Source organism: Sesamum indicum, linkage group LG5, assembly GCF_026168435.1.
Source record: "Sesamum indicum cultivar Baizhima isolate 11 linkage group LG5, ASM2616843v1, whole genome shotgun sequence".
NCBI lineage: Eukaryota > Viridiplantae > Streptophyta > Magnoliopsida > Lamiales > Pedaliaceae > Sesamum > Sesamum indicum.
Window position 1 is genome coordinate 17,330,887 of NC_142661.1, and position 18,615 is coordinate 17,349,501.

The 18,615-nt window shown below is 35.8% G+C and overlaps 3 protein-coding genes across 6 annotated transcripts; 2 read left to right on the top strand and 1 right to left on the bottom strand.

Moving 5' to 3' along the window:
- Positions 1-2,416: 2,416 nt before the first annotated feature.
- Positions 2,417-7,231, top strand: LOC105161989 (cycloartenol synthase). 2 transcript variants are annotated; one of them, XM_011079885.3, is made up of 18 exons: positions 2,417-2,866; positions 2,945-3,130; positions 3,275-3,364; positions 3,461-3,655; positions 3,744-3,828; positions 4,006-4,172; positions 4,280-4,468; positions 4,573-4,686; positions 4,784-4,906; positions 5,066-5,188; positions 5,322-5,420; positions 5,515-5,571; positions 5,652-5,698; positions 5,817-5,960; positions 6,108-6,285; positions 6,375-6,455; positions 6,768-6,851; positions 6,955-7,231. In XM_011079885.3, the coding sequence occupies exons 1-18, from the start codon at positions 2,669-2,671 to the stop codon at positions 7,063-7,065; spliced, it is 2,271 nt and encodes a 756-aa protein (XP_011078187.1). In that variant the 5' UTR covers positions 2,417-2,668; the 3' UTR covers positions 7,066-7,231. The 2 variants fall into 2 exon arrangements, with proteins under 2 accessions (XP_011078187.1, XP_088736674.1); XM_088880548.1 differs by having other exon boundaries at positions 2,782-2,920; positions 2,984-3,130.
- A 535-nt stretch (positions 7,232-7,766) lies between these two features.
- Positions 7,767-12,162, bottom strand: RPN13 (regulatory particle non-ATPase 13). 3 transcript variants are annotated; one of them, XM_011079887.3, is made up of 14 exons: positions 12,008-12,162; positions 11,585-11,673; positions 10,821-10,913; positions 10,628-10,687; positions 10,460-10,498; positions 10,276-10,350; positions 10,127-10,193; positions 9,894-9,975; positions 9,543-9,658; positions 9,417-9,440; positions 8,844-8,938; positions 8,684-8,761; positions 8,537-8,591; positions 7,767-8,099 (listed from the first exon to the last, which is right to left on the bottom strand). In XM_011079887.3, exons 2-14 carry the CDS (start codon positions 11,621-11,623, stop codon positions 7,957-7,959), a joined length of 966 nt encoding a protein of 321 aa, XP_011078189.1. In that variant the 5' UTR covers positions 11,624-11,673; positions 12,008-12,162; the 3' UTR covers positions 7,767-7,956. The 3 variants fall into 3 exon arrangements, with proteins under 3 accessions (XP_011078189.1, XP_011078191.1, XP_011078190.1); XM_011079889.3 differs by having other exon boundaries at positions 12,012-12,096; XM_011079888.3 differs by lacking the exon at positions 12,008-12,162 and adding an exon at positions 11,809-11,974.
- An 875-nt stretch (positions 12,163-13,037) lies between these two features.
- Positions 13,038-17,298, top strand: APEM9 (3-phosphoinositide-dependent protein kinase-1). Its single transcript, XM_088880224.1, has 6 exons — positions 13,038-13,233; positions 13,340-13,516; positions 13,628-13,705; positions 14,523-14,808; positions 15,265-15,587; positions 16,866-17,298. Exons 1-6 carry the CDS (start codon positions 13,178-13,180, stop codon positions 16,993-16,995), a joined length of 1,050 nt encoding a protein of 349 aa, XP_088736350.1. The 5' UTR covers positions 13,038-13,177; the 3' UTR covers positions 16,996-17,298.
- Positions 17,299-18,615: the final 1,317 nt, after the last annotated feature.

The following is an 18,615-nucleotide window of genomic DNA, read 5'->3' on the forward strand; positions in this document are numbered from 1 at the left end:
TCAGAGGAAGACTTCTCAATCTCAGCCACCTCTCGAGGAGAGCCAAGACTGGGATCAAACTCCCACCACATATGTTATAAGAGGATGCCTTAGAAACTTTTACTCTTAACTTGTTTTCTCAATTTTCACTTGAACATCACATCACATCACAAGTTCTTCTACAGGCCAAAACACTTGCTAATGCAATGATCAGACATCCCAAAATTTGAAATCTGCACCAATATTTGAAACCAGACATCCCAAAATACGTTTGAAAGTTTTATGAAAATCTGTCCTTACTAAAAACAGTTTTATTCTCTTTGAACTTCTCAACAGCCCATCTGATCATATTTTTGATCAGCGAATCTCAACCGGTCAAATAATCAAGCCACTATTCTAAATACACGGCCCTCCAATTTTACTAAATTAAGTATCCACTAGAAAATGTTTGAATTTCTACTACTGTTAATTACTATAGTCAAAAGAAGAAAATCGTGGCAAATAAAAATCAACCATGGCTTCGCAACAACCACTGATAGTTGTTTTTGCAAGTGTAGCCGAACATTAGCCATGGTTAAAATATAGCAAATGTTGTGGCTATAGCTAAAAACCATGGCGAATAATATTGATTAATCGTGGTAAAAATTTAAATTTGGTTTGTTTTATTTAATTATAAATAATAATATTAATTTCTCATAATTTTCTAGATTTAGTGATTTATAATGCAGTGAAAAGTTCATTTATTTTTGTGGTGATCCCCCACCTCGACTTACGATCAAGGTCAAATTCAATGAAATTTTCCAGTGTATTTATTTCATAAATCAGTGAAAAATATAGCCATCGTACCTAATTGATAAGTCAAGAATGCCCAAACATCTTAATAAGCTACCCTAATATCTATCTAATAAGATACTTAGTCAAGATTTATCAATATCGAAGCATCTATCGCATCTAGAGGGTGTTTTGCTAAACTTTTGTAAAATATCTTATAATTTCTTATATCTCATAAAATATTGGATTTTATTTTAAAAATAAACTTCTAAAATATTTGGATAAAATAAGATGTTTGATAGGAGTATATCATACTCACATAAAAAATGGCATAAATACCCTTAAAAGTTGGTGTCTATTACAGAGTTATGCTTGAGATCTGCACTCTCGATCCGGGTCGGGTAGCGACGCAGACCCGCGACCCAACTAAGAGAAGCCATCGATTCGGGTCAAGCAGCAACCTGACTCAGAGAACCCATTGTTGGGAATCGTTGATTTGCCTGATCTACTAGGTAGGATCGTACAATGCAAGTTTACCTCTTTAAACAAATTGGTGGACCCATAGACATTATAAATACCTAATTTACAGCTCATTTGAGGTAAGACATTTATGATACCAAAAACCCGAACTAGATCTCTTTAAGTTCGCTTTGAGTTTTCATTTAGATCGCTTCCTCTATCTCGAACACCTTCACTGATTTAGGCATTAGAAGGTCTGAACTAGGGACCTCCCAGCAAGCTTAACGATCTATTCTTTTTTCTCAGGTTCCAAACCTTTTCGAAGGTGCGAGATAGTTGACGATCTATGATCTGGATCAGTATTGAAACTTATAAGATATTTTCGCATCTTATAAGATATCAAAGAGTTTGGAATAATGAGGTCTTTTATTGGTAAAATGATAGAAAAGGATGTGATACCTTTAGAATAAAATAAAATTGCTATTTCTTGACATGTTTTGTATTTAAATATTCTTAAAATACTTTCATAATATACATTAGTTTAACTCCAAATAAACATTTCATACATATTTTTTTTAACAAAAATAAAACATTGACAAACTATTATCTAATTTTTGAATTGAAAATCATATTAATATTCATATTAGTCAAATATTAACATAAATATATAATTGATATATTTTTTCTATTTATTGCAGTGAATATTTTTAGTCATATAACTTATCAGTTAACCAGAAAAATTAGATTGAAACGTAACGGAAGCTGTTTGTTATTAGACAAACATTAAAATTAGGGATATATTTATAATTTTACATACAATGAGAAGTTTTTTGAACCATTCATACTTTTATAATATTTATAGATTATAGATAAATACATATATATATATATGGTAAATTATAACTATTTTTTCTAAAATTTATCATAATTATGAACAGTCGTTATTGTTTAGGAAATTATGAATACACCTTCCCCTGCAAAACAAAATGAAACAAAATTGCCAAATTTTCTTGAATACACCAACGTGGGCCCCATTAAAATTGCCAAATTTTCTTGAATTACTTGCCAGGATTAAATACAATTTAATATCTTATTTTCGTATTTTAGCGTCTAATCTTTCATTTTTTTAGAATAGCGAGTAGAAATTATTTGCTTCTGATGAATATTGCATTTAAGCCTTACTTGTCCGAAAGGTTCCCGATGCTGCGCGGCAGCAATGAATGATGAATATTATGACGGTGACGAGCTGCCTAATTTCTTGTAACTTGAAAACATGTGTTGGCAGAAATCTTGAAAGATCATAATTAGTGCACGAGGAGGAACTAACTTGCACAACTCGAGTTTTAGTGTTAATTTGGAGTTATCTGGAGTTTCTCATCAAGATATTCAGACCACTTTACTTTTTTGGCGGGATTATTGTCAAGGCTAGAATTAGGTAACAGAAACAAAGTAGAAGAAAATGTGGAGGCTGAGACTGTCTGAAGGGAATGATGCATGGCTGAAAAACTCGAATGATCACACTGGACGACAGTTTTGGGAATTTGATCCAACTGCTGGAACAGCAGAAGAACGAGCGCTGGTAGAAAAGGCTCGTTCCAACTTTAAGGCCAGCCGGAATGAGACGAAACACAGTTCTGATCTCCTAATGAGGATTCAGGTGACAGCAAATGGCTTAACTGTGTTATCTTGGTGTGAAGTTTGAGGATTCTTGGTAAGTTTTCGATGACTTTTGTAGTTTGCGAAGGAGAATCCTAGTGAAGTAGAGTTGCCGCAGGTGAAGGTGGATAGTGAAGAAGAGATAACTGAGGAAACAACGGTGATTACACTGAAACGAGCGATGAGATTTTACTCTAGTCTTCAAGCTGAGGATGGGCACTGGCCTGGTGATTATGGTGGCCCTTTGTTTCTTCTGCCAGGCCTGGTAAGAACTCTTTTCTATCATCTGAATTTGTGCAAGTTAATGCTATGACTAAGGCGAAAATGAGAAGTACCAAAAAAGGCCATATTTCAAATCAATAGAAACAACTTGAGGCCATTTTATAATGCTCTTAATGTAACTATGCAGATTATAGCCTTGTCGATAATGGACTCTCTGAACACTATCCTCCCAGAAGAACATCAGAAAGAGATACGTCGTTATCTCTATAACCATCAGGTAGTTCTTCCTGTTTTATTACATTCTGGATATTTGGTTAAGTTAAACAACTACTCTTGTTGTCAATGTTGATGTGCTTATATAATCAAGCTGTAGAATCCTGACGGAGGCTGGGGATTGCATATAGAAGGGCGCAGCAGCATGTTTTGCACGGCCCTCAATTATGTCAGCTTGCGGCTTCTAGGAGAAGGAGCGGACGGTGGAGATGGAGCCATGCACAAAGCTAGAACATGGATTCTTGAACGTGGCGGTGCCACCTATACTCCTTCCTGGGGAAAGTTTTGGCTATCGGTAAATACAGTCTCTTCATGCATCGTCGCAAACACACATAACACACACACTGAAAGTCCCCGTTTTCAAGTCTTCCAACAACGTATAGGTACTTGGGGTGTACGAATGGGAGGGCAATAATCCTCTGCCCCCAGAGTTATGGCTTCTTCCATACTTTCTTCCAATCCATCCAGGTTCATTTTTTGCTATGTTGCTCAATAATACTTGAATAGAGCTAAAATAGTTGTCATCAAACAGTACAGAACATACACTTTAAATGAGTGTATCATCTTATTCCACTTTACATATACAAGCGTATATAGTATTTTTGTAATGAAAATGATATTTGTATGTTGATGCAATTGACGCAGGGCGTATGTGGTGTCACTGTCGGATGGTGTACCTTCCCATGTCGTATTTATACGGGAAGAGATTTGTCGGGCCAATTACTGATATTATTCTCTCACTTCGGAAAGAGCTGTATGCTCAATCCTACCATCAGATTGACTGGGATTTGGCCAGAAACCAATGTTCTAAGGCAACACTTCTCTGATGCGACTTTCAACATCTTAATAAGCCTGCACAATTTTTTTGGTAAAGTGATATACTGTATAGTACTGACGACTATAGCCCATCTCCTCGCAGGAGGATTTATACTTCCCACATCCACTATTACAAGACATTCTATGGAAATGTCTGCACAAGTTTGTTGAACCTCTTCTCATGCAATGGCCTTTGTCTAAGCTGAGGCATAGAGCACTAAGCACAGTGATGAAACACATCCAATACGAGGATGTAAACACCAATTACCTCTGCCTCGGAGCTGTAGATAAGGTATTCATCTTTGTTCTTTCTCATCAGTCTTTTGTTAGCTGACTGTCTGCTACTTCTACGGCAGCAATGCCTATGAATATACTATTCATACTATGGCAAAACAGGTACTCAACATGCTATGCTGCTGGATCAATAATCCGAGTTCAATGGCAGTCAAACGACATCTTTCAAGAATAAAGGATTACCTATGGGTAGCTGAAGATGGAATGAAGATGAAGGTTCTTGGATAAAAAACAAATAATCTTTGCTTTTCCATACCATTTTTCCTATCTCCAAGCAAGTTTCTGGAGTTTTATATGGATAAATGAACGGCAGGGATATAATGGGAGTCAGTTGTGGGATGTAACTTTGGCTGTTCAAGCAATAGTGGGAACCAACCTTCCTCATGAATATGGTTCGACGCTTAAAAGGGCTCATGAGTTCATAAAAAAGTCACAGGTAGGATGGTGCAATATATTTTTCAGAGAAGTTACCCTAACATCCCTTGTGATTTAAGCATGTAACAAGTTTCGTGGGGTGTGAATATGTATTTATTCCTATTACTTTTACTATCACCATGTACCAAAATCTCAAGTCTTTTTCCTTGTTTTGATGAAGTTGAGAAATGACAGTCCAGGAACTCCTGGTTCTTGGTATCGCCACGGCTCAAAAGGTGGCTGGCCCTTTTCCACTGCAGACAACGGATGGCCAGCGTTAGATTGTACAGCAGAAGGCCTAAAGGTTTGATATTCCTAATAAACTTGTTATTTCTAACACAGACATTCATACCTGGTATTCTGTTCCTATGGTTCTATGTAATACGGCATTAGGAAATATAGAATGTTTCTCGTTTTAATTGCTTCCACACATGCAGACAGCACTTATACTGTCGCTTTTACCACCCGAGGTTGCTGGAGAAGCATTAGAGCCAGATAAGCTCTACAATGCAGTTGACTTGATTTTATCCCTTCAGGTGTCATCTCTAACTATGAAAAAGCGAAGTTCTTACCAAATATTACTGCAACATAACAGAGCAATTCCACATTTCTCTTCATCTGATGTCGCAGAATAGTAGTGGAGGCTTTGCATCATATGAGCTGACAAGATCCTATGCTTGGTTGGAGGTAATAAAATTAAAAGACAATCAAACATTGTTTACAGCAGAGAAGGTATTGAAAGTAATCAATTGTATATCCATGCACAGATGATTAATCCGGTACAAACATTCGGGGATATCATGATTGACTACCAGTAAGTTCAGCCCTTCACTTCAACACTCACACCTTTCTCACATAAGTCGTTTATTTCAAGATATGCTTGTCGATCCATCCTTTTAAAACTTCTGAGATTGATAAACCATATTACATAGGCATGCGGAGTGCACGTCTGCAGCAATTCAAGGCTTGAAAATGTTCAACAGACTGCATCCAGGATGTCGAGGAAAAGACATACAGACATGCATTAAGAAAGCACTGAACTTCATCGAAAGCACACAATTATCTGATGGCTCATGGTAAGTTCCACTGTTTTTGTGTATTCTTGATACTCTCATTAGCCCAACAGCAGAAACCAGCTAATCAAATTCAATAGGGAGGGATAATTTATACGCTGTGCTACCCTTTGAAATTTCACTTATTCATGGACAATGATCAATCATTAGGTATGGATCTTGGGGAGTATGCTACACCTACGGGACATGGTTTGGTATAACAGGGCTAATTGCAGGTGGTAAGACATATGAAAACAGCCTCTCTGTTAGAAAAGCATGTGATTTTCTGCTGTCAAAGCAGCTTCCTTCTGGTGGCTGGGGAGAAAGCTATCTTTCAAGCCAAGACAAGGTGAAAATGTGCATATAACTCTTTCAATCTGCATGTTCCATAGAATTATGTAATAAGAACTCAGAATCTTATCAGTTGCATGACAGCAGGTATACACAAATATTAGGAACAACAAATCACATATTGTGAACACTGCATGGGCTATGCTGGCTCTTCTTGAAGCAGGGCAAGTAAGTCTCACATAAAACATGCAAGAAAATTGACATTACAAGAAACTATGAAATAAAGATGTTATCACGTTTGTTCGTGAGTGCCAACCAGTCACAAGGTCTTGAATGATCTTCACCATCCATAATGTGAGCCCACTGTAAAACAAGTCTTGAGTGATCTATACTAAGGAGATAAGTCCTACATTATGGATGGTGGAGACTATCACTTCCTGGTTTCGAGGCGATCAAGAAGTTTTCAAATGCTATCTATTGACTTTATGAAAAAAAAAAAGCAAATAGTTTTCTCATTCTTGTTAACATTGGAATGAGTAGGCTAGGCGGGATCCCAATCCACTGCACCGTGCTGCTAAAGTGCTGATTAATTCCCAAATGGGGAACGGAGACTTTCCACAACAGGTATTCTATAATTTGATGTCTTTTCTGCAGGTTGCTACACAAATATGTTTAGACTACATGAGTAATGAAAGATATGCATTGTGCAATCTTTATGATTTCACAGGAAATTCTAGGGGTATTCAACAGAAACTGCATGATAAGCTACTCTGCTTACAGAAACATTTTCCCCATATGGGCCCTTGGAGTTTACCTCAACAAGGTGCTGTGGGCATGAAGGAATAGAGTCAATAGACTATGTAAATGAAGAGAAATCGAATTATCCACTAATGTTCCTGCGATGTAAGCACAAGAGCGATCGATTTGAATTAATAGTGGATGCAAATCTTGGGATTAATGACCATCCCCACTAGTACGGCAATTTGATCATTTTTTCATCTACACTTTCCAAAGGTTCCAAACCAAACCATCTCAAGATGAAGTCTAGAGGAAAATACTTGCTGGCAACTTCTTTTTCTTGAACCAAATGTATGGAATCACTTCAACCCAAATAAATAAGAGAACAAAAAAGAATCGATATGTGAAGTTTGGTTTTCAAGCGGGATCTGGCAAGACTCCACATTTTGTAGCCCTTATGTAAGAAAACTAACAAATTTCCATGAGCTTCACTCTAAAATATAAAGAGCAGACATTTATGAGTGCGTGCACCCACCACACACAGTAATTATCCAACGATCGTACGCAACTGTATACTTTCTGGGACAAGAAAACACATTGAACTGGAGACTTGCACCACACCTAGGCGAACATATATTGGAGAACAGTTCAAGGAACATTCACTCATATAGGTAAACCTCATGAACATTAGTGTGCCCAATGACCACAAGACTAAAAAAAATGGAAAATAGTCCAAACAGTGCAGCTATTTCTAACACAAATCTGATCATTAGTATCTAAAAGAAGGATTTAGCCCAAATGTAGGATCAAGTGATAAAATCACTTTTGGAAATGTAATCATATATTTGTCCACACAACCATATAATGTAATATAGCAAAAGAAACCGAAGTCTGGTTGTTACATAGCACCGACAGCAGGATCAAATAATCAGCAACTGGCATGAATCATGGAAATAAACAAACAGCTGTAACCAATACTATTGATACAACACTAATGACCTTCGTCCATTTTATCACTACCATGAAAAGTCGGAGATTTTAAATCCTTGCTCCCTTGTGCTGACTCTCCAGATTCAGATGCTCTGGCAACAGAATCTTCAAGTGCCTCAAGAAATGATGGGACAGTGAATTTGTCTGCAAGAAGGTAAAAACAAAAGAGTCAACTTGGCGTACAATCATGATATGAAGGATGCAAGAAGTCTTAAAGCAGCAGAGCATGGCAGAGACATGTCCAGTTATTTTCCCTACATCGACCTCCAAGTAAATCGAATCTGTAAAAACTGGTTATTAGCCTTATTAGAGATGCTAAAAACACAAAACTAACTAATGCAGTTAGAGGCTGAATCTCGATAAAAAGATCCCAACAAAGCAATTTATGAGAGACATTAGAAGCAAATGAACCAACAATGAGAAGCACATTAGAATCGTATGCTTTTAGTGCGGATGAAATAAGCTTCTCAAAATAGAATGTATGTACATAGAAAGTTCTTTATAAATGCCCCCCGGCCCCATTTGCAAAAAGCAACTTGATTCTACCCATAGAAGATGAGGTCGAACTTCTTGTTACTTACATTTGCTAGGATCTATCCCAAACTGAGTCAAATCCACTTGTCCAGTGCGCAACACCTAGAGTAAAAATACAAAAAATCAATGTGCCAACACACACCCAAAAATCAGGAGAAAAGAACGGAATAACATCAGAGGTGGTGGAGGCTCACGTAAGTAAATGAATCAAGTTGTTGGCGAAATGGGGGACTCTGTAGCAATTCTATTAACTCGTCGGAGGTCCATTCGCCCTGAAACCACAGAAGAATTTCAAGTAATGGAGCAAATACAAAGAAATGGTTGACTGATAGACCATAGATGTCAAATTTTTACCTCAGGTAAATAGGACACCAATTGTTGATCTAAAGGTAGCTCTTGAATAAGTGGCCGTAAAAGTTCTGGTTTCAAAATATCACCTAATCCCAAGCCTACATAACCATGAGATCAGAAAAATAGCGAGAAGAGCCATAATCATCAAAGACCACCAGTCAGATGGTGTAATGGCGACATTTGAGTAGAACTGCTAGTAAGATAGAGTGCTTAATACTGCAATTCACATCCAAAGTTCATAAAAAGGACGATATGGAGATACTTGAAGAAATTCAATGAACATAAAGGTGAAGTTTCCTGACAAAATCAAGATCTTAGTAACTTGAGTAACTTGCATCTTACTAATTATTGAGATTCCTGTGCCTCAACGGACTTCACAGAATCATTAAATATTCAACATCTCAAATAGGTTCATATTAAACTGCAAACGAGAAACCTGCCAAATACAGTAGATGCCAGTTCTGTGCAATAAGGTCTCTGACAAGGTAAAAATCTTAAGAACATACAACATGCACGTAAGCTACCAAATTGCTTATTAAAATAATCCATACGCATCACAATTAGGAAATCCCATACCTGCATCTGGATCTCCGGCTCCATCTACGTCACAAAACAAGATTTACGAGTTTCCATCAGTTGGGGAGCAATAAGCAAGCAATTAAGCACAGAGAACACCTCATCCTACTAACAGCTCAGGAATACCTGAAGCACCTATGTTACTTAGTATTCTCTGCAGATCCGCCAGCTTTACAGGTCCTGCAGAAGTTACATCACTAGTTGCTTCTGTACCCATGCTCGGGCCAACCAAATTTCCGGCCCTGCAAAAGCAGAAATGACAACAGAATTACAAGACTTCTCCAGCAAGGTTCCACAGTAACGCATATGAGACGAAGTTCCTTTTTCTCCCTAATGAAGTTGAGTACCTAATACCAGTGAATAACTATTACAAGAAAATAATGGGGATTGATACGAAGATGTTTGGTGATGTTATTAGATAAAGATCTTATCCATGTCCACGCTATATCACAGGCTCTTCAATTTCCTAACATTTACCTAGATGAAATATCATCCTCAACAATATCTTCTGAGGTCTGTACAGGAGCTGAAGCATCAGGTTCATCTTCACCTGGCAACTCTGTTTAATGTCAAGCAAAAGGTCAATACAAGTTCACTACCACTCTAGCCTAATAAACCAACATCAAAGATCCAAGATAAGAAAACAACTAAAGAATTCAAGCTTATATTGTTTGCATATATAACTATCTAATAGGGCTCGCAGTCAGTACCTAGAGGTTGATTCAGGTAGAAATTGATAGAGTTACATAGCTGTGCATCATTCTCAGCTTTGGGCTCCTAGAACCACACCATAAAGCACATAAGTTTCAGATAATTATCATGTCCAATAATGCAAAACAAACACAAATCATGACTTAACCTGCATCCAAAAGAAAAACTTCCTATCATCTGTATGGAACTTCAGAATATACACCCTTCCAGAAGTTTGATTAACCTGAACAATACAGATTAAAAAATATATATATGTAGATGCACAATATTTCAAATTAATGGATAAGGAAATCCTTACATAAAGAACTATCAGCAACACCAAAGAGATTTACCTTTTCAAATACTGCCTCGTCTGGAAAAACAATTTGGTCCTATGCTCATCTTATATTAAGGAATAACTACCAGTAAATAACAGATAAAGATAGAAAATGAAGACGACAGGAGCAACTGCAGGCATCAAATATCAGAATTCATCCTACTCGAAGGAAAAAACAGGATACATCTTCAACAACATTTAGAGATCTGTCAAGCCATTGAAAATGGACTAGCCCTTCTTCTCCCTGTGAACTCCACATATACAGCATTAGTTTCAGTAAACCTTCTTATAGAATAGAACTGACTTCTAACTTATGGGAAAGAATGCAAAGCTGGAGGAATAGAACATGACAAAGATTTGCTACTTTGTTCTCATACCCTTCCTATACGAACAAGTCCTTTACGGGAATCAGGGACAACACGTGTTCCATCCATACGCATTTTCCCAGCACGAAATTCCAGCATAACCTCCTGGATAGTGGAACAGAAAGGAACTGTCATTTTATTGCACTTAATATTAAAAATATTTATGTTCAAGATACTGAGTCAATGTCAAGTAAACTGAGTAGGACTTGTGGTTGGCTCAATCCTTACATTAAATTATTATTTTCTAGCCAATAGAATACCATACAACATGCGGAAACTTTTAACTAAAAGAGAAATTTAAGCTAAGCATCTGATTAGATTCTAAATTCTAGCACATCATGGTGGATGATGATAACAAGAAAGAACGTCAACACAGCCAAATGAACATTCTTTAAATTATTAAGAGTATCAAAAAACATAATCCCTAAAGAAGCACAACCTTCAGAGGAACAGCATGTAGTAAATGTGTTTGCTTGTACAAGTAAAACCTTAGCGACAACCAAAGTACTTGTCCTGTGATATGCTCCTTGCGAAGCTACACAGCAACACATTGTCTAGTCTAACTATCTGCATACTTCACCCCATATATTCCACCATAATCCATGAAAACCCCAGCCCTTTAGTTGCGACAAGTTCACATCTTTGTGGCCAATTTTATCACTAACAACGGACATACATATAAAAATGACAATTCGCAAGCTAAAATTGACATAGCCACATAATGTTTTGAATGTAAGAAATATTAAATCAGTAGAATTTGCAGAAACTCTACATACCTGAACATGAGGAAACGCGTCAGCTGCAGAAGAACCCATGAACAAAACCCACCCTTATCAATCTCTAATATCTCTTTTATCCAAAATTACTGCCACCCAAGAAAAAAAGATTTAATCAACTAAGAGCCACTATTCTAAATTTGCGACACTGAAAGATTCAATTTAACTAAGAAAAGCTAATAAAAAATTTGACACAACAAACAAGGCCCTCCTTCCTTACTCACCCTCAACCCCCAACAATCTCGAGTATATACAATGACTCTTAATTCATCACATGACAAAACACTTCCAAATTTACTCTTTTGACTGAAAATAAAACATTTTCAATACTGAAAACATGTAATAAAGTTCTAAAACTCTCGTGTATTGCGCTAATTAAACAATTAGGTGCTAAAAAGGAAAATAAGATAATCAAAGACACACCTGCCTGTTTCGTGTGTATGTATAGGCGCATTCGCGGCTCAGAGGGAGAGAGAGAGAGAGAGAGAGAGAGAGAGAGATTTAAACGAGATTTTGAGCCGACGTTGACAGATGGGAACTGGGCTGGGGCTGGGGCTGGGCTCCGATCCAAAACTTGAATCTGGGTTTTCCAAAACATTTGTTTGCTTTTTATTTTTATTTTTGTATATACTTTTTAGATTATTTTTTTTAATATTAAAAATTAATTTAACTTTTTATAAGATTAATTATATATTTGTTGTTAATAACGTATCATAAATTTTATCATTATATTTTATCCAAATACTTTAATAATATTTTTTTAAAAATAAATCTGAATCTAAATCTAATATCTAAGAAGATAAGAAAAAACATTAAATGAAAAATATATAAACTTATAAGATTTTATAAATAAATTTAGTTGAATACCCTCTTAATTATTATTTACTGTTCTATTATCATTAGAAAGAAAAATCTGATGTAATTATATTTATTCCCTTATTATTTAAAAAATTATAAATAAAAAATAATTATGAGAAGGCACGAGGAGTTAAGTTGCACGTAGTCGAAATTGACTTTAGAGGGTGAACTCGAAATCAACCGAATTAGTTTAGTCGCACTCAATAAGTATATTATATTTTATCATATGATAAACATATAATTTAATATTTTCGTTACATACAAAATAAATATACATCAATAAAATAAGAGTATCATAATTAAAATAGAGGTATTCACACTGCACTCCCTTAAAGTTTAATTTGATACATTTAGGCCTATGATGATTTAAAAAATTATATATAATACTCTTGAGGTTTGCTTATATATAATAAATAAATTTATTTATTAATAAAAAATCATCGAAATTACTGAAATTAAAAAAAATAAAAATCAATATTTATTCAAAATTAACTCGTTAGTAACTCTTTGCAGGTTTGACCTCGATGCAAAAGCAATGTAATTATCAATAGATTAATAAATTGCTGATACAACGACAAAGAGTCCGATGATATAGTGAATTAGAGTCGGAAGTCGCTGATCCGTCTCAGCGATATTAGTTATTTCGTATTTCCACTCCTTCCATAGAAACAATAGCTATGAGTTAATGATTCCAACACCCCCCACACCCCCCAAATCCACCTAGGGATAGAGAGAATGGCGATGGTTGATGAGCAGATGCCAATCTGGGAAGAAATTGATCGGGCCGAAAGGTGTGGATTTTCTTACCTATGTCTCTTTTTCTGCAATTTATATCTCTTGTTCTTGTTGAATGTTGTGTATACAAATGTCGAATGTCTTGTGTATGCGGATTGGCAGTTATCTCATCTGCTGCATGTTCGATGAGGCAACATCGTTGGCTTCCTCTATTATCAAACGGTTGCTCGAGAATTACAGTAGCAGCTGCAAAGTTCAGGGGGATAACGAAAATGAATGCGGTGATATGCTGGAATCAGCCGGCATGGTCGTTGTACAATCCATGAAGCAGTTGCAAAGGTAAAGAGTAAAATTAGTTCAATTCAATGTTTTTTAGTTGCTTTTGTGCGTCTTTTTGGTGAGATGATAATTTTCTTGAGCTGTGTGCCATGGTTTTTCTGTACTGTGCAGGACGTCAGAAATAGTGAAGGAGCTTAAACTCTTATTTGGTTCAATTACTGCCATTCCTGCTCAAGTTTTCCTCACTGGGTACCTTTCTTCTTTGGTAGTCCTTTTAGTTTGTTTTCTTGCTGGATTATGTCATTTTCCCACATGATATATACAGAGGCAATCAGTTTGTGGTTGGGCCAACCAAGTCTAAATCCAGGTTCACATGGATTTTAATCCAATGAACTTGCATACATCACACATTTTTGCTTTGATGACCCAATATTGTTTTCCCATCCATTCCTGAAGTTTGTAGGCGAAATCTCCTTGTCCACGTTTGATTTTAGAACGACCGTATAGCCATTGTATGCTTTCTTTTTTGGTAATATAGAAATGCCAGGTCAATCAACTCATGTTTCCAATGCATTTTTGTTATAAATCAGGTTGAAATCTGTTGCTTGAAATATATAGTATATGCACTGACATTAGCGTTTCGCCATATTTGTGGTGTTGAAGGTTGAAACTCAGAGCACATATTAGGAAAAAGAAAAAAAAAAGCAAGTATAAGAATGTCCTAGTTGCCTTTAAGTCCTTATTATGAACAAACATAATTCGTTTCATTCTCCATATGGGAATGATCACGAGTTTGGCATGGCTTTAGAGTAAAGTAGTTAATGATCATGAACCTAGGCTATATACTGGAGTCGAATGGGGTTCCTGACTCCTGAGGACCACACTTTCTGATCTAAAAGTGAATGGCCGCACCCTGTAAAATATTCTCACATGATTGAGTAACCCCAATTATAGTTTCTTCGTTCCCTGCAAGAAGTTTGATGGTGGTGAATATTTCTGTTGTGCCACACACCCAAAAGTTGAATGTTGTGATGTTAATGGTTTAACTGTTCTTTTTGCTCTTCAGGGTGTGCTTTCAAATGTCGGAGAGCCCATCAACTACTGTTCAAGGCTCTCTTGAGGAATTCCTGAAAAACTGGAGATTTGTGGATAACAGATATTATCCTGTATTTAGTGCGGAGGGTAGTGCATCTGACCCAGAAGGATCTTGCTTTAGGTTTTCTATCGGAGTTGATGAGTATTTAGAAGTTGTTGAGCTTTACGTGATTACACTTCTTGCTATGACTAAACAGGACACAGATCATGCTATCTCCTGGGTGGAGAAAGCCATGCTGCCCATGGAAAAGCGTCAGGTAAGTTAGGATATATCTTTTATTATTTCTAATTTCCATGGCACTAGTTTAGTGGTTTCTTGGATCATGCACTAGCTTTGTTCTGTTGACCAAAATTTTTTTCTGTCATGATTTCTGAAATTGGATTCAAGAAGACGAGATGCATAGCCTCGCTAAAACTAAGAATACTTTTAAGCTTTTGTGAAAATTGTCCCCAGTTTAGAATGCAGATGTAAGCATTTCTTAATGAATGGTAGAATGTGCACTTTGTTTTAGCCCATCACATGTACTAAGGGTATGGAGTCTCTGGAGAATTTGGCATGTTTGGCTTATATTTAGCTGATCATGCAATTTGTTTGGTTGTTTCTTATTTATGAACGTTTTGAGTATTTGACTTATGGTGGATGCTGCTCATGAACAATAGCTTTTGAGAACTCTGATTTTTCATTATGTAATTTCTTCTGGTTGGTTTCTCAGGAGCTTTTGAGGCGATTACGGTCGATGAATTCATCTTTAGTCACCAGTTCATCTCAAACTTCTACGTCTTCTCAGCTGCCTGACGGATACAAGGGACATTATGAAGATATTGAATCTGAATATGTTTCCTGTGGAGGGAATACAGCAAAAGAAGAAATCCTGAAATTGTCTCGACAAAGAGTTCCACGTTTCTGGTGGTTTCCTAACATCACTTTGAAGTTAGGCGACACTCGACTAGTTGTACCAAGTGGGAAAATGCTGCTGGCAACTCTGCTGTTGCTTATGTATTATTTCACCAGGAAAAAGCATGCTGTTTTGAAGAGGTAAGAGTACTACTGATCCATGGAAAAGCAATTAATGAGTATAAGATTTAATCAGGCATGTTCCTTTAGTTCCAAATATCTAAAGGGCTGACACAGTTAGCTCTACAATCTTCTAGAAAATGTGCTTTTCTTTCCTTCTATTGGAGTATGAATGAATGTGCTCCTCGAGTTCCAAAATTCCCTTTTCTCACTTCTATGATTTAATAGTCTTCTAGACGATATAGGGTATGTTTGCAAATACCGAAAATAAGTACTTGTTACTTAAAATAAGATGAGAGGAGTGTTTTTGTTTTACAACTTCTGCTTTTGGACCGCGTAACTTAAGTTGATTTAAGCCAAAAAGCTATAGGCAACTCTCCTACCAACAACTTACTGGTAAAATTGTAAATATTAGTTTGTTTTTCCAAACATTCTAACTTTCAAGCATTCCCCAACTTTTACCAATGCTTAACTCACAACTTTCTCGCCAAGTTATTCCCAAAAGCTATTGCAAACACCCCTGTAGCAGCTTTTGTGTCAAACAGTGCTTTTGTGTCTTCGGTAAGATCAATTTATTTTCAAACTGTTTAAACTAAGAATTACATTAATACAAGCAATACTTTAAATAATAAACCTACTCTTTAATAGACATTGATGTCAATGTCTTTCATTTGATGAAAAGAAACATTCCATGTTGGTGCCAGTACGTTGTTGTAACCATGTGGATGGTAAAATTTGGACTGTGCATATTCTTAATCAATCTTGGAACTATGTTACTATTTCTCTTAAACTTTGGTGTCCGTTGGAGTCCAGGGCCTATTTCCCCTTCAACTTGAATGTTTCTTGAGATCTACTAACTGTTGGGGTCCAGGTCTGACCCTAACCTAGAGATGATGGTTTTCAGTGGAAAACATCCTATCCATGTTATTTGATTTGATAAAAGACTATTTGGTAGTACTTTTTTCTGAACGTCTTAGGAACTTCAGAAGCGATTCAAATTCTCTGTTGCCTGGTTGAGGAAGTATCTGCATTTATTTACTTGTATCCAGCAGGCGCTACTAATTGATGTTCTTCTATTTTGGACTTCTGTCAAGTTATTCATGAAAATCTGGGACATTCATACACCAAAAGCAAGTTATGGCCTCATGGTTCGTGAGAAGTTTTGAAGAATTCTGAAATGATTGATTTACATTTTAAAACAGTGTAGTATCAATGAAAGCTGGTGATAACTTCACCTAGAACTGGTTACTTAAAAGTTGTTAGTATGTTACCACCTAATTACTTCTTCTCCTGTCACAGGGTTCTCGTGCAGAAAGCTCTCTCTGTGAAAAAAGCTCTGCTCGACTTGTGGCAGCTTGCGTTCTCATACCAAGTAAACCCTCTAGCTGCTCTTCAACCACTCCCTACCGCAACGCATGGAAGCCACTGACGGCACACTTTCAACTACTGGTTTAATCTGTATTGCTAGACGTAAGCCACGACTGCTGGAAGCATTTAAACATGAGAACGTACAATTTGTCTGTTCAATCTGAATATGCTGTAAGAGGACAATGAATTGCATTTGGAGTTTGATCTCAATCTTCATCCGTGTTTCGAGCTTTAACACGGCTACAACATGATTTGGCTGGAATATGCTTGATATGCCCTTTGCAGTGAAGTGTCTCCGTTGTAACATACAGATCATTGTTATGAAGCATCTATATATATTGCTGTTCTGGCCTGGTCTCTACAATTCTCAGTGTTTGGAAATGAAGCTTGAATTTCTACATGAAGTTGAATAGGATGATTGAGAAAATGGCTGCAAATTGGCAACAGGACCGCACAATCTTTGTCTGCCCCCGACTTGGATCTATTACACGAGCACAATTTTGACTCTAGTACTTTTGTATTTCGTCTCATGTTTCGGTTACATCCAACTTCAAGTAAAAATGTGTTCTTTGCAAAATTAACATACTTTCTGTAATAAAATGAAAATAAAGGAAACACCAAAACAGCCGATTGGGATAGACACCGGAGAAAGTAGATGTTAGAGTGCATAATTCTTACTCTAGCAAATTAATCAAGTGTAAAATAATTGTTATATGATTCGTCATTTAGTATACATCAATTACCCAATAAATACATTTTATTTATTATGTAATTGATTCAAATTTAGCCGAACTCAAATTGAATTAGAATATCTCTAGTAGACCTCGTTTGATTAGAATACAAAATAAACATATGAATAGACTTATAAAACAAATGTCTGAAATGAATTTTATGTTTGGTTACAAAAAGTAAATGAGGAAGTAATATTAGCCATCCACCATAAAACAACTTTGGAGTTCAATTTTATTTTTGTTTAAAATTGGGCAAAAAGAGTGGAAATATTAGGCTGAAGAGACAAAACAATGTCATTATTTTTATTTACTACTAGATGTCACCACACGTAGTCCCGCATTATATAAAAAAGAATCATGGTATGAGTGATGAAAAAAAGAAAAAGAAAATAGTGAAAAAAATAAATTATAATTATAAATTGAAATAAACGTGGAGAAGTAAGTGAGAAAGAAACGTGGATTAGTGGGTAGTTAAGAGAAAAAAGTAATTATAAAATTATTAGAAAATACTAAAATTACTAATCTTATAAAAAAAATTAAGGAATAAGAAATACATTAAAGGATAAATATGGATACTTAAAAATTAATATGATAAAATACTTTTTTTATAATAGTATATATATTATATATATATAGAGAGAGAGAGAGAGAGAGACAACATTCCTTCTTTTTTCCTTTCTTTTCCTTCTCCAGATAAAATATTCCGTTCTTGTTCTCATTGGATGAGTATTTTTATTGGTAACTTTTCAAGTTCAATTTTTAAATTTTCTAATAATTTAACTTTGGTTCTAGTATTAATTTATTTTCTACCACAAAATAAATATAAAGACTTAAAATTGGCAAAAATTATAAATATTAAATTTTTTTTCTTGTATCAAACAAGAAAAATAATTAAAATTTATTTATTTTTCAATCATGTTAGACCAGTTAAAGGGAAAAAAAAATATCAT

Bases quoted from the DNA above. Each gene is read 5' to 3' on its own strand.
- LOC105161989 (XM_011079885.3), top strand. From the start codon at position 2,669: ATGTGGAGGCTGAGACTGTCTGAAGGGAATGATGCATGGCTGAAAAAC. The intron at 5,189-5,321 runs GTTTGATATTCC...CCACACATGCAG, and splicing joins GTACAGCAGAAGGCCTAAAG to ACAGCACTTATACTGTCGCT. The intron at 6,286-6,374 runs GTGAAAATGTGC...GCATGACAGCAG, and splicing joins ATCTTTCAAGCCAAGACAAG to GTATACACAAATATTAGGAA.
- RPN13 (XM_011079887.3), bottom strand. From the start codon at position 11,623: ATGGGTTCTTCTGCAGCTGACGCGTTTCCTCATGTTCAG. The intron at 10,914-11,584 runs GTATGTAGAGTT...TCCACTATCCAG, and splicing joins ACGCGTTTCCTCATGTTCAG to GAGGTTATGCTGGAATTTCG. The intron at 10,194-10,275 runs GTTAAGTCATGA...GTGTGGTTCTAG, and splicing joins AGTTTTTCTTTTGGATGCAG to GAGCCCAAAGCTGAGAATGA.
- APEM9 (XM_088880224.1), top strand. From the start codon at position 13,178: ATGGCGATGGTTGATGAGCAGATGCCAATCTGGGAAGAAATTGATCGG. The intron at 13,517-13,627 runs GTAAAGAGTAAA...TGTACTGTGCAG, and splicing joins TCCATGAAGCAGTTGCAAAG to GACGTCAGAAATAGTGAAGG. The intron at 13,706-14,522 runs GTACCTTTCTTC...TTTGCTCTTCAG, and splicing joins GCTCAAGTTTTCCTCACTGG to GGTGTGCTTTCAAATGTCGG.